The sequence below is a fragment of the Leguminivora glycinivorella genome, chromosome 11 (genome assembly GCF_023078275.1).
Source record: "Leguminivora glycinivorella isolate SPB_JAAS2020 chromosome 11, LegGlyc_1.1, whole genome shotgun sequence".
NCBI classification, from domain to species: Eukaryota; Metazoa; Arthropoda; class Insecta; order Lepidoptera; family Tortricidae; genus Leguminivora; species Leguminivora glycinivorella.
In genome coordinates, this window is record NC_062981.1 from 3,611,179 (window position 1) to 3,626,161 (window position 14,983).

Below are 14,983 nucleotides of genomic sequence, written 5' to 3' on the forward strand. Positions count from 1 at the left end.
TTTAAATATGAAAGACGTACTTAGTGATAAGAAGTATCTATATAAACTGAATGAAATTGAAGCTGGATGATATGTAAATATTATAACAATGAAAGAACCATATGTGGCGTAACATGCTTAAAATGTCCTTATGATTCATGTGGAAATTTTAAATATTTAAATGTACGGATGCACTCACGTTACTATATCGCGATGGGCAACCATTTTCGCGTCATATAGAGACATGTCATCAGGCATGAATGTTTGCAACGGCTAGACTCGTGTGTATGAGCACAGTATGAGCACGTCGGTGTATTTTAATATTTATTTTGAATATGTCAGTTTAACCTCTATGTAGTGACTATATTATTTTTAGAATTTTGTACGATTACACTTGAACCATAAGAACTTTTCTGTAACGGAAAGTCACTTATAATTAAAATCATTTTTTTTACTAAAAGCAGTATCCTCAATATAACGCTATAGGTATTTAAATAGGTATACATAACATTACCCGGTAATTAAAGCTAACATTGAATTTAAAGCTTTATATCGACTAACTACATGAAAACTATATAAAAAAAAAGAATTAAAGTTTACTTACAAATTAAATTAAAACTAATATTTATCATTTTTCCATTGTAGCTATGTCGATAGTTTATCGTTAGTAAAAAAGGCATTTTACATATTAATTTTGTCACTTTAAACCCTTTTTTTTGGTTAGAAGAAATTTTGTAGCAAGACATTTTACATTCAATTGTGAAATGTAAACAAATTAAAATTAATTTATAGGTCTACAAAATAAAAATGTACTGAGTCGCAGGCAGATACTAAATTTAACATCGTAAGTTCGTAACGGTACAAAATTTTAACTTCTAACGTAGCAAATATGGACGTGGTACTACCTGGACCATTATTCAATCGTATTGTCCATAATTGTGCATATTTTTTTTTACTTTACGTATGTATATCACAAACTATAAGAAAACGCTTCGCATTGACAAACAACCACATATCTACTAATTTATATATATACAGCGCATAAAACGTTGGTCCTACAGAAAAAAATATCGTAACTTTATAACTATACACCAATTTGAAAATGCTATTGTAATAGAAAAACACTAAGTATTTTATCTATATTTATTGTATATGAAAACACTTATTTTCCGTTACATATCTTTTTACATTTTTTCATTAGAATATTACGACGCTTTGACATTTATATAACATTTCAGTACCTTTTTGATTTAAACAAGTATTACGAACTATTTTGCGTTCAACACCTTAACGTTCGTATATTTACATATTACCTACATAATGCATGTGATATTGCTAGAGACAAGAGGTACTTTGCATTATTTTTGGGCTTCTACTACAACAACGTTGATGTACCTAAACCTTCTAAAGGCCACCACACACTAACGTCTTTTGAGCGGTGTCTAGCAAGCGCTATGGAAAATGCCGTCGCTGTCAAGTTGCGTCGAACAAAATCCATTGTTGACTATACGCTGACGCTCGAGAGACGATAGTGTAGGGTGCGGACTACAAGTACATTAGTATTTTTGTCGACTATTTGTGACTTTGCACGCGAAAAGGGTGTATGCTGCTATGGGTGTAGGGACTCTTTATACCTGCAAAGACACAAATACAAGCCATTTGACTATATTATTAGCCTATTCCGAACTAGGCTTAAGCGACAAAAGGGCAATGTCTCATATCTAGCAATTCTAGCAAATCACTTTTAAGACAATACTAATTACTACTTTTATTAAAATTTTACTGACTGAGTGTGCCTCAAACCGTCCTATTAAAATTTCTTCGACTCTTTTCAAGGATGTAACTATCGTTTCTCAAGAGTCTCGTTTACGAATTCCTATTATAGATTATCACAGGCTCCTTTTTTCATAGCTTCTTAGATTGCACCTTAGTTTCACTGATATTTCTCAAGGAAGTCCAAACAATCATCACGCCAATACTTAACTAACTTAACACAATACTAAAAATACTTTTTCATTTCAAACTTGAAATATCAAAGTCACTCGTCACAATTTTGTGAGTCAACAATTCAAACACAGATTTTAACAGGCCATGAAAACTTTTCTGTCACTGATTAGACTAAGGGCGGATCCTTGACGCCTAAAAGCCTCCTTCCATATCTGGAGCCTCAGCTGCGGTTAGAATTAGAGTTCCAGGCGAAAATTCCTTTTACTAGAATTTGACCAAGGAGCCTAGATCCATCTTTTCACAGGCCTTGGGCAAAATGGCCGCGTCCAAACTTTTAGCTTCAAAAATCATAGCCAATGACAGCTCCTCGTTTGAATATTGTTATACTGGTAGATCTCCAGGATTTTTAGACATCGTGCAGTCAACGCTAATTTAGCCTTAGATCACATAACGCCGTAAGGTTTGAATTTCTTAAAATTGGTGCTTAACCTCTCTAGAAGAGTTCCCGATGGCTTAAACGTCGTGCAGCCATCGCGAAGGATGGTCGGCCCTAGATCATATGACGCAACAACTCCGTAAGGTTTGAATTTCTTAAAACTGGTGCTTTAACCACTCTAGAAGAGTTCGCGATGGCTTAAACGTCGTGCGGCCACCGCGAGGGGTGGCCGGCCCCGGATCACATAACGCAGCAACTCTTGGCTCGTCCCTTCAGCTCTGCCTTCAGGTCGCGCTTGCTTTTGCTGCGCCCGACTTGCTGCTTCTGCTGGAAATAGAAAAAAACGTTGAAAGATTGATAAAGGAGTGTGAATAGACGAGAGTACTTTGGGTCTTCTATTTTAAGACTAGATTCAGATTTTCAAAATGTCACAATTATGTCGAATCGTCATTTGTAAACTTATTTATTCTAAGTTGAGCCTTTTGTAGACGTTTGAGACCTATGCGAAACCAATGTGTAATATATACAGATCTCACGTAATTGATGTCCATTTTCTTTACTCCTATTTAGTCATATTTATTAAAAGGCTCGAGTCTTTTTGAGTTGCATTTTAAAAAGATTCGACCCGATAGTTAAACTGCTCTAATAAACGCGCTGAGGCTCGGTAATAAAACGAGATGATATCTCCCGAGTTTCTAGAACAATATAAGGTGATAAGAAGTGCGCTTTACAAAACGAATATCGAGTCACCAAATGAACGAGTCAATCGTCTATCGGGTCAGTCGCCGAAAATATTGTCATGATCATCAGGAAACTGCTTTAGTGAACCGTGGGAAAAATCCGAGATAACGCGACGAACATGATCAATGTTGATTGATTGCAAACCCGCCTACGTAGACTTCCTTTTTTCACACTATCTTGATGTTATATTGAAAATCGTTAGTTTGTTTTCCTAGTAGACAAAGTTGCAACTTTAAAATCGACCTTTATTCGGGTTATCCATTTTTTTCACTTTAACGCTAAATTCTAAATGCATTATCAATCAAATGAAAATTAAATAATAAAAATATCATTTATCGTTTAAAATTGTATGACTTGAAAAGTCAATTAAACCTTATTAATAATTTACTAGCTGGGGTCGTGAAAAGCATTTTACTAATTTAAATAAAACCACGAGTAAATAGCTTTCAAATACAATAATATATCCTATATAAAATATTTCAAACAGTTTGATAACCACAAACCATTTTCGAATAACTATTGAAAACCACATTTGCATGTTTGAGCGGTTTTAAATAGTTTAATCAAAATCTAAATACCGACATTATTTTGAACTAGGTGCCTAAAAAGCTTAAGAATGAAAGATCAGCTACAAGAATTTCAATATACACACATATTTTTTACATTAGATACCTACCTAATTAAACATCTCTTTAAAAATGGAAGTTGAATTTTGTTCACAAGTAATTAATGCAAAGTAATTAACGAAGGTAACATGAGGGACTGGGTTTGCCCAATTCCAACAAAATATTTATGCCTTTGCTCGACGCTCGCGCGGACTTTTCCACGTAAGTCACTACGACGTTAGGCCGTTAGGCTATCCCACTACGTTTAATAATCATTATCATAAGATAATGATACGATAAAGGCAACACTTACTTGTTTCATCTGTTGTTTGTTCAGTTTCCCCAGTGCGGCAAAGGCGGCTACTTCGAAAGCGTCTTTGACGCCTTTACTCGACGCTCGCGCTGACGTTTCGACGTAGGTCGTTGCGCCAAGCTGTCTCGCTACGCCGAGTGCCTGCAAGGGAAGGAAAATATCAGTTTTGAAAGCGTTAATATATAGGTGGGACAAAAACTTAGGAGCGTGTTAATTTGACCATGAGGAAACCAGAAACGACTTTTTAATGTAAAATGTACCTACTGCGCGCTTCATTTAAGTGGCACAAGTTTTTCATAGAACTTCCTCAAAACTTCTAAGTCGCCGTGGTAAGACCTAGGTTTTACGTTTTACCAAATCAATGTCAGTAAAAGCCCGACGTAAACAACACATATTTCTCACTTTGGGCTTCAATCATGGGCATCAATTGGCATCGGTAAAACCTAGGTTTTACCGTATTTCAGGCTTTCACAGCAACATGTATTGTATAAAATGAATTTTAGACATTTTAGACATTTGCTAGCTTTTAAGTTAAGTCTGTTTCTTATAATATGTTCATGTAGGTAAATAAAATAAAACGTATGCACTAGTATTTTTCCTTTTGTAAGATATTTTTCGTCGATAATTTAAAGTCACGTTCACCTGAATAGAAAACTTCTTTTACATTTTAAACTAAAATCGTTTAACAAAAACTACTTGAAATAAGGTTCCCGTTAGTAATCCTAGCCAGAGAAAATTCATTCGCTGTTTAAAAACTCATTGGAAACTTTTAGAAACTACCGACTTATTGGGGTCTAAAGGTAAGTTTTTTAACTAGAGTTATTCAGTGGGAACCGAGGAGCATAGAATTTTTGTTAATTTGAATTTCCTGTATAAGTAATAAGTTTAGTGAATAAGCCGATAGATGTCGTGTTGACAGCAGGCTAACGACATTTTTTTGGGATTTTTGTAAAAAAAGTTGCAGATTAAGTTATTGTACTTAAGCTTAATGTTTCCTCTGAAAGGCTGTCTAAGTGTCTATCCTATAGGTACACTTGTACTAATATGTATTCTGTGCCTATACGCATAAACGAGTAAGTATGTATTGTTTCCGGTTCTATAAAAACTATTAAAATCGTTTGTCAACGTTTCTTTTCGAAACGAATTTAATAAAAATAATAAATCAATTTACGTAAGAATTAATTTTATTACACGCAGAAGAAAAAGAAGACTCGATAAAAATGTTAGACGGGAATTTCAACTTTTAATAAAATCATACGATATTATTATTCTAAACGAAGAGGCGAGGTTTTCAGTTATTCTCCATTACTTTTACATCATTACTGAAGTGCCTAGACTTTCAAAAGGTCAACAACCTCCAGGATTGGTATCATTTAGATGCTAACTGACGCAAATAGATTAGTCCAGTCTCAAGGGAATCCTCGGCAGATCCCGGGGGCCTCAATTAGGATCAAACTCGCTCGGTGTTGGATGTTCTATCACAAAATAAGGAATAAATACAGTTATGTATCTGAGATTTACGAAATAAGAGCCTAACCCCCTTATTCATAAACGTACTCTTAAGTTATCAACCCGATAAAGTTCGTTTGTCCTTTTCTATCACACCAATACGTCGGAAAGGGACAAACGAACTTTATCGGCTTGATAACTTTAGAGTACGTTTATGAATAAGGGGGTAGGAGTTTTTGTAAATAGGTATAACGCTTCATTTCAAATTTTGAAGTTAAGAGTCACGAGGATATTGTTGGTTAGAGGTTCAAGTAAATTCAGTCAAGATGTTGTTACCAAATAATATACCTACGTACCTAAAGCTTGCAATTTCCAAACCTATAGCATATTTAAAATGACTCCTATATCTTTGATTAGGTTTTTTTTAGTTTGAATAGGTAGACGTTTGACCACGATCACACCTGATGGTAACGCCGTGTCTTGCGTGGGCGACGGTCGCGCGACCGTCGCGCGACCGTCGCCGTCGCGTCTCATACTTCCATATCGATAAGGTTTGATTTCGTATGCGTCGCATCGCCGTCGCGCGACCGTCGCCCACGCAAGCCACGGCGTAAGTGATGATGCGGTCTACGGTGGTATTTTAATAACAAAGTAAGGGAAAATAGTTTTATAAATTGAAAAAAATTTCAAAAAACACTTTGGTATTATACCTACGTTTCCGAGGAAATACGACGAAAAACCATTATGAACTATATCGGTATGTTTCCTTCAACCTACTTCAAAAACTCAAAGGTTCTCAATTCGTCGGGATCTTCTTTTATGAACCCAGTGTTTCGCCCGAAAAAAGTTGAACAGTATCATGCGAAAAATATTGATGAATAATGAAATACATAGCTTCGACGAAAAATTACTCTCCAGGATACGTAGCCGAATGGCACAAACGCTCACGAAACGAAACGCTCGTAGATGTCTATCTCTATCGCTCTTGCGTATTGGCGCGACAGAGCCAGACTAACCTTTCGCGGCGTTTCGTTTCCGTTTCGCGTCGCAGAAATGCCATTCGGCTACGGCACCAGTTAGGGATCATCCATAAATTACGTCACACTAAAAATCGTGATTTTTGACCCCTCCCCCCCTCCTTATCACAGCTGGTTACATTTGTTAGACTCCCCCCTCCCTAGTGTGACGTCACATATTTTGCAAATTTACACGTACAAATTATTGAATGAAAACAGCGGGTAGAAATCAATCTTATTTCCATTTATGTACTTAAATTATTCTTCACTCCACCAACGGGTAAAGGCTCTCTTGATACTTCAAACAAAGTTTCATTTTTATCTACAAGTGTGCAAAGAAATTTTAACTTGATGTGGCTGGTAGAATAAACGTTTAAATGATGATTTTGACTCTTAAATGTTAAAAAAATATGAATCAAACTACATTGTTTGATGTTTTGCAGTTAATATTTTCCACGTGTTGGTGTGTGAGTGACAAATTTATTTAACCTACGTGCCTTGAAACCCCCGCAACGCTCAAGATTCCACATTCTGAATCGGTCGACAAAACAATTGGTATCTTATATTTATAACCAGATGCAAAGTCGAGAATAGGTGATATTCTAGGCCATTTACAACATTTTTAGCTATACATGGCTTAGACAAATTTTAGTGTTTTTTTCGACCTAAGTAATCGCTTAAATATTTTTTTTATGTTATTCAATTTTCAAATTGCTGTAGTTTAATTTTCTTTAGACACAGATATGTCTAATTTATTTTATGGTATACGATAGACATTTTACAATACGAAATAAAACCAAAACAACTATCTACAGTAACAAGAGTACGCTTATCAATTTAGTCTGAAATTTTGGCGTTTTCACCGAGAAGTTTAAAAAAAACCCTAAAAACGACGAATCAAATTTTGTCCAAGACATAAGAATGTTCTAAATGGCCTAGACTATCGCCTACTTTTGGCTTTTCATCCGGTTACCGATCATTCTGTATTTGTATATATATATATGTTTATGAGGTTTTCATAAAACCCTTAGATTATGATAGATTTTGAAATGTGACGTCACGAAATTTAGGACCCCTCCCTCCCCCTTGTCACACATTGTCACACTTCGTCGACCCCCTCCCTCCCCCTTAACGTGTGACGTAATTTATGGATGATCCCTTATGAAATACATTCTGGATCAATGAAGTGACCCAAATCACTCATTCCGTTTCCCAGTTTATTGGAATGACCCTCGAATAGTTTTGACTTATTAAAACTGAGGAATGTTCGCGCTTCATCAATTGGGCTCGTTCATGCGTTGCCTTTATATTGACGTTTGAAACTAGGGCAAATCAACAGGCTCTAATACTATGGTAAAATAACGAATATCATGGTAGCCTTATATTAACTAAACTTTTGGACAGTTAGTTTTAGTTTCAGGGTCCAATGCCCGCATTTCAGTTATTACATAAAAAACCGGCCAAGAGCGTGTCGGGCCACGCTCAGTGTAGGGTTCCGTAGTTTTCTGTATTTTTCTCAAAAACTACTGAAACTATCAAGTTCAAAACAATTTTCCTAGAAAGTCTTTATAAAGTCCTTAGTTTTGTGATTTTTTTTTCATATTTTTTAAACATACGGTTCAAAAGTTAGAGGGCGGGGAGGACACTTTTTTTTCCTTTAGGAGCGATTATTTCCGAAAATATTAATATTATCAAAAAACGATTTTAGTAAACCCTTATTCATTTTTAAATACCTATCCAACAATATATTACACGTTGGGATTGGAATGAAAAAAAAAAAAAAACAGTCCCCACTTTACATGTAGGGGGGTACCCTAACAAAACATTTTTTTCCTCTTTTTATTTTACCACTGTGTCGGCGTGATTGATATACATATGGGTACCAAATTTCAGCTCTCTAGTGCTAACCGTTACTTAGATTATCCGCGGACGGACGGACGGACGGACGGACAGACAGACATGGCGAAACTATAAGGGTTCCTAGTTGACTACGGAACCTTAAGAACGGAGTTTTTAAAATTACAATACTTCTGCCTGGCCCCAGTGGCCGCCAAATTACCTAAAAAGAAAGAAAATATAGACGTGTTTCAAAGCGGACCCCATGCTCCTACACCTCATAAGTGCGTTTTCACATTATCCGATCCAATATCGGATGTAGGACCGATATATTTTAGCCGCCATGTAAGATTTTTTCCTTTGAAATTCTTCCGACATCCGATATCGGATCGGATAATGTAAAAACTCACTGACTCGTGGCGGATGCCGGGAGAACGCAAGGAGGATGATGATATTTCCGAAGTACGATTTTATCGCAAGTATATATCTTATTCAGAGTTATATTATACTAGCTTTTGCCCGCGGATTCACTTGCGTTAAATTAGAAAATAGCGGTTTGCTCCATACAAACTTCCACCCCACATTTGAGGGAAGTGGGAAGGTTTGAAAGAGAGAAAAAGTTGCCTTTGTCTCTCTCCATCCCTTTAACTATCTCCACTTACAAAATCAGGTCAATTCGTAGCTCCGTTTTGCCGTGAAAGACGGACAAACAAACAGACACACACACTTTCCCATTTATAATATTAGTAATGAAATGAAATGAAATGAAATATTTATTTCAAGTAGGCATATTACAATGCGCATATGAACGTCAAATAAAGCTACTGATGATTCTATTCTCACAAATCCAGAGTTGGCACATGAAGTTTAACTTCCTTCATTAAATCTTCGTTTATGATGATGAAGTAAAGTTAGGCCACTCGTCTTACCTACGAGAACATGTACTTAATGGGTGATTTATAATAGTCAAGGACCTTATAACACAGGACAGACAAAGTCCATACAAAAAAGCGTACCCCTGAAATGTATGGGCCTTTTAGGATTAAAACTATACCTCATTTGTTTTAGAATTAGAACAGACATATAGGTACTTTCACTTCTTTCCCATTAGTATAGATGTGGGTGCTTACCTCTTCGCTTGTGACAGGGTGGGCTTTAAGCTTGGACAGCATGGTGAGGGTTTCTTTGTCGTGTCGAAGGTCAGCTTTGCAGCCGCAAAGAAGTACAGGAGCGGAACCGCCGTGTGTCCGCACTTCTCTGTACCACTGAGGACCAAAACGTCGGGTTAATCGAATCAGACATAGTACACTATACGATCTACATTCCTCTGTCACCCCTTTTAAATCGGCATGCGCCTGACAGTCATACACCTACATTGGCTCGAGTTCTTGGTACTCAACGAGTGAACTTCAAAATAAAAATAGTATACACATCCCTCTGTAGGTTGTTTATTGCTCGATTGAGTAAGTATAACTTTATGGACATACTCTTAAGAAGTTCCTATAAAGACCTGATGAAACTCCGCCTCATCTATAAAATCTCCGAAACTAAAATCTTTTGAGCGTCAAGACATGAAAAATCGTATCGATGCGCAGTTGCGCCTAACTTCAGTCGAGAACCAGCCATAGAGTAGACTAGACTCCAACGGGAGGCGTTAGTAATGGACAACACTCCTGCCGGCGTAGCCAAATGGCAACCAACAACTCCAGACGCCGACAGGAATGCAGTCTGGCTCTGTCGCATTTATTTGGCTACGTACCCTGAGATTGACAAAATACATGACATAAACAGTAACTATGATATATTATAAATACCTTAGCAGCAGCATTGTGTAGGGATTCAGGCTCAGCCACGTTAAAGCATAGCATGAAGATCTTCGCGTCCTGGTACGCCAGAGGCCTGACGGTGTCATACGAGGTCGTTCCTGAGGACAAATAATATTTCGTTCAAATAAAAGTATACATGATATACCGTTTGGAGGAGGCGTATTCGTAAACAGGGGTTCTTGCAACATAATAAATAACCATAAAAAACAAAATATAAAAAAAATTGTAATGTTTTTATGAAGTGAAACTTCTAATGCGAATTCCAACTGACACAGTCATTGTTACTTTGGGTGGAATGCCGCTCACTCAGCGCGTAACATTCTGTCAGCGCGTAACCGTAACGCCGTGTCTTGCGTGGGCGACGGTCGCGCGACCGTCGCCGTCGCGTCTCATACTTCCATATCGATAAGGTTTGATTTCGTATGCGTCGCATCGCCGTCGCGCGACCATCGCGCGACCGTCGCCCACGCAAACCACGGCGTAACATTCTGTCTCAACGCGACTCACTCATTCCATTCATTCACTTATTCACTCGGTCACCGACGATACCGACAGAACAGAATGCCCAGATTTGTTTTGAATGGTGGAATGTCACTAAGCTCAGGTGAGCAGACACTCCGCTTAAACAATATCCAAGGGGAAGTACCCTCGTCAGGCTAAGCCGCGCTTGCCATTGGATTATGGACAACGATTCTGTATTCAAAATCTGTTATAGTTTTGATTTCATTTTAATGGTACTGCAGGCAAAAGAGCAAACGTGATGCTAAGCAATGACCGTCGCCATTAAACGCCAGAATCGCGAGAGAGGTGTGTTCATAATTATTTTTAAATCGGGACTTCATCGCGTATGACTACATATTAAATAATAATATCCTATGTTTTAGGTAAGGCGTTCTCCCCGTAGTCTCGAATCGAAGAGGTATGTTGTTCGCGCGTTTGGGCTGGAATGGGACTACTCTCTGTTCTTTAAGGATGGTATTGTTATTTTTCATCACATTTTCTGTTTAAAGGTCTCATTGCGTCTACGTGTACTGAAGAATAATGTACTATTTTATTCCCAAGGGAATAATGGATTTAGTTATGAGAAAATGTCAACAAACATTTTGACGGACATGTAAAATGAGTTCAATTGTACATGCTTCTTTGAACATTGCAATAAATTGTGCTCAAAAAGCGTTTGTAATCAAGAACAATGGATTTATATGAAGAATCCGATATAGGTGAAGATATACTACTGGTCGCAGCGGCGCCGCCATTCATTGAAGAGTTTGCCTTATGATTTTTTTCCTCTGTGTTTTCCTCTCAAATGTGATGAAAAATATTGTCTGTATCTGTAACTCTCTCCAGCCTGCGGCTGTCGCAAGTTATAACACTCGTTGACAAAATTCCCCTTACCTCCCTTGTTGCACAATATACTATTAGTACAACGGGAAACAGTTCTTTGTATGGTATAGGAAAACTTAACACTTGAGGGCTGCCAAATATGCAAGGAAAAGAAAAGGAAGAAGAAGATTCACAACGTGTTAAGAGGTTTTTGTGACGTCATTCTGCTTAAGTATAGCCACTGTCTCCCGGCTGTTTCGGAGACCCGATTCATGCTCAGCGACATACTAAAATTGGTAGCGGTTTCCAGATATGAACTAAATTCCCATTAAATAGTTCGAGCACTACTAATGTAATCATACTTTATTGATTGCATTTCATGTATTTCGTATAGTATAAAGTAACTTGTATATATGTAATAACCTAACTTTTAAGCGCTTGGTGTTTACTGTAAGCTTATTTGTAAATAAATAAATTGAAATTGAAATGTCTAACGCTGGTAAGTTCTGCCCGATGACAATACCAAAGTATCAAAATGGCATCAAAACCATATCAAATTTTTAAAATTAGAATCGACCGCATAAATCTAATGTACAATTTGTTATCATTTTTAAGGTTATGCGTGGTTTTGGTAATCCTTTTCGGGTGTAAATCAATTTGGAAGGTTTGAATGGGTCGTACGTTAGCGGGAAATATGAAATGTACCTTTTCCGCGGCAAAGGAATGTATTTTTAGGGTTCCGTAGTCAACTAGGAACCCTTATAGTTTCGCCATGTCTGTCTGTCCGTCCGTCCGTCCGTCCGTCCGCGGATAATCTCAGTAACTGTTAGCACTAGAAAGCTGAAATTTGGTACCAATATGTATATCGATTACGCCAACAAAGTGCAGAAATAAAAAATGGAAAAAAATGTTTTATTAGGGTTCCCCCCGACATGTAGAGTGGGGGCTGATATTTTTTTTCATTCCAACCCCAACGTCTGATATATTGTTGGATAGGTATTTAAAAATGAATAAGGGTTTACTAATATCGTTTTTTTATAATATTGATATTTTCGGAAATAATCGCTCCTAAAGGAAAAAAAAGTGCGTCCCCCCCTTCTAACTTTTGAACCATAAGTTTAAAAAATATGAAAAAAATCACAAAAGTAGAACTTTATAAAGACTTTCTAGGAAAATTGTTTTGAACTTGGTAGGTTCGGTTGTTTTTTGAGAAAAATACGGAAAACTACGGAACCCTACACTGAGCGTGGCCCGACACGCTCTTGGCCGGTTTTTTATATTTATAATACGAATACATACATGTATTACAATTAGGTATTTATAATTATGATTCTACACCCTGTTTTTATTGAATTACGTTAACTTTAAGGGATGGTTCTTTAGACTAAATACACTTAATTTCTCTAAGAAACTGGCGTCTTAACTCTTACGGTTATCGAGTTACTAAAAAAATAAAAATAATTGAATTAACTGAACATGTGTGTGACAGCCTTCACCACTTCCCAATGTTATTTGTTTTGACATGTGCTGTCACTTGACACTAACTTGATTATTATTATTAAGGGTCTCTCACACTAATTAATTCATTTTTTATGTACGAAAAGTCTGATTTTTTTGCGAATTTAACTAAAAGTGATATATACATGGTGGTTCCTGATAACGAATCTAACGACATGTTGAATTTAACGAAAAAAAAAACACGGTGTATAGCACAAACAGAAAAAATGTCAGTATTGTCGTAAATAATTTATTGACCAATTGTAGTTAAATTATTATTATTTTGTAATTGTGACTTATTTTTATTTGTACTTTTGTTTGGACCTTATCTTGTATCTCTGCAATAACTGAATTTATTATTATTTGTATGTTCTTTCCATATCTCGGGACCATGGGGTCCCGGACCTTTGGGAGCCGTACGTGGGGCCGAAGCCAACAGCGCAGAGGCTCTTTCGAATACTCTTTGCGCCATCGCCATCTATTAAATACTATCATACTACACTGATGATGCCTACATTTTTTTTCAAAATGTGTATATCATGATATTAAAATAAAGAAGCATGTCATTAGTTCTTATAAAAAATAAAACACGCAAAAATATTTGGGGAAAACATGATTTTGGCCACTTCCAGGCTGCGAAACAGAACAATCTAGATTAAAGCCTAAAAGGCCCATACATTTCAGGGGTACGCTTTTTTGTATGGGCTTTGTCAGTCCCGTGTTGTAAGGTCCTTAATTATTATTAATATATTCTCGAACGAAGGAAGTTAAACTTTATGTGCCAGCTCTGGTTTTTTTTTTTTTTTTTTTATTATAAATGGGCTTACTCTTGACCACAGACTAGCCAAAGGCAAAGACGAGAGAGAATAGAATGATTAAGTTATAATTTGATGATATTAATCAAAATTACAAACTGAAATAAGAGTAAAAATAATTAAGTCTAATGGTTTTTTAATTTATTTTTCTTTGAATATGTATGTTTCAGTTTCTAGTGTAATTATGTATATTTAATTTCATTTTGTTGATGTATCTTTATGTTTTTTAGATAAATAAAAGTATAATCATAACATTAACAAAAATAAATCTTTTTTTAAATACATGCTTGTCAGTAATCAATTATTGAAAAAAAATGTAAAAAAAATATAAAAAGAACTGCCGAAACCCGGGATTGAACCGGGGACCTTTAGATCTTCAGTCTAACGCTCTCCCAACTGAGCTATTTCGGCGGTGATACGTCGTGCGAAATTACCGGCCAGTAGCGATAACATTTTTTTTTTGTTACTATCAAAGAGACGTAATCATGAAGGTCACGATATGTAGATGGCAAACGGTATTTTGCGATAAAATAATTCATGATAATGTACACGTATTAATTGTTATTTTGTAGTTATAGTTAACATTTCTACTAGACGTAGTAGTTCGCTTTACCATAGTTTATTTATAAATTAAGTAAGTATTCTATTTTTTAACATTTTTAACACATTACTAATGTCGCTGAAAAATATGACCAATTGCACAGTTACATTGTTGAAAATTGTGGCATTAAAATGCATTGCATAAGGGAATACTGTGAATATCTTCTCCATAATTTATACCCCATTTCAACTGACAGCAGTCTTGTCCCACAATACCTTCAAACCTACGCGATTTCGCCACTCACGCGCAATCATTTTCAAAACGACGTAAGTGACTTTCATTTTGTACTAAGATACGTCTTTATGTAAATAAGTGAGTATGGATTATTCACGATTGTCGGAAAGGGTACCTTGTTTTCAGTGATTAGGTAAGGTGCTTACTGTGTAAGCTGCACAACCCATAGTAACAAGACCTTTGAAATAGTGCAGATGTACAGAATGCTTAAGATGCTTTTTACCTATTTAATTTTACGGGGTGAAAATATGAGTCATACATAGACCAACCCCAATTTTGCAAAATAAATTTACTCTAGAATAGAAAATGGAAAGAAAATGTTATGATATGTTCATGATAGCCTGACAAATTGCCCCCAGACCAGC

General features: G+C 36.3%; 1 protein-coding gene and 1 non-coding gene across 2 annotated transcripts in view; both read right to left on the bottom strand.

The window, feature by feature from the left end:
• Nucleotides 1-281: 281 nt before the first annotated feature.
• LOC125231000 (GTP-binding protein rho1-like) overlaps nucleotides 282-14,983 on the bottom strand; it is a 287,467-nt gene continuing 272,765 nt past the window's right edge. Inside the window, exons 4-7 of the mRNA XM_048136325.1 lie at nucleotides 10,137-10,246; nucleotides 9,453-9,587; nucleotides 4,022-4,162; nucleotides 282-2,689 (exon numbers count right to left, since the gene is read on the bottom strand). Coding sequence (XP_047992282.1) covers nucleotides 2,603-2,689; nucleotides 4,022-4,162; nucleotides 9,453-9,587; nucleotides 10,137-10,246 — 473 coding nt within the window. The 3' untranslated portion in view covers nucleotides 282-2,602. The remainder of the gene's footprint in view (nucleotides 2,690-4,021; nucleotides 4,163-9,452; nucleotides 9,588-10,136; nucleotides 10,247-14,983) is intronic.
• Nucleotides 14,122-14,194, bottom strand: Trnaf-gaa. Its single transcript has one exon. It is a non-coding gene; the product is annotated as a tRNA-Phe (tRNA).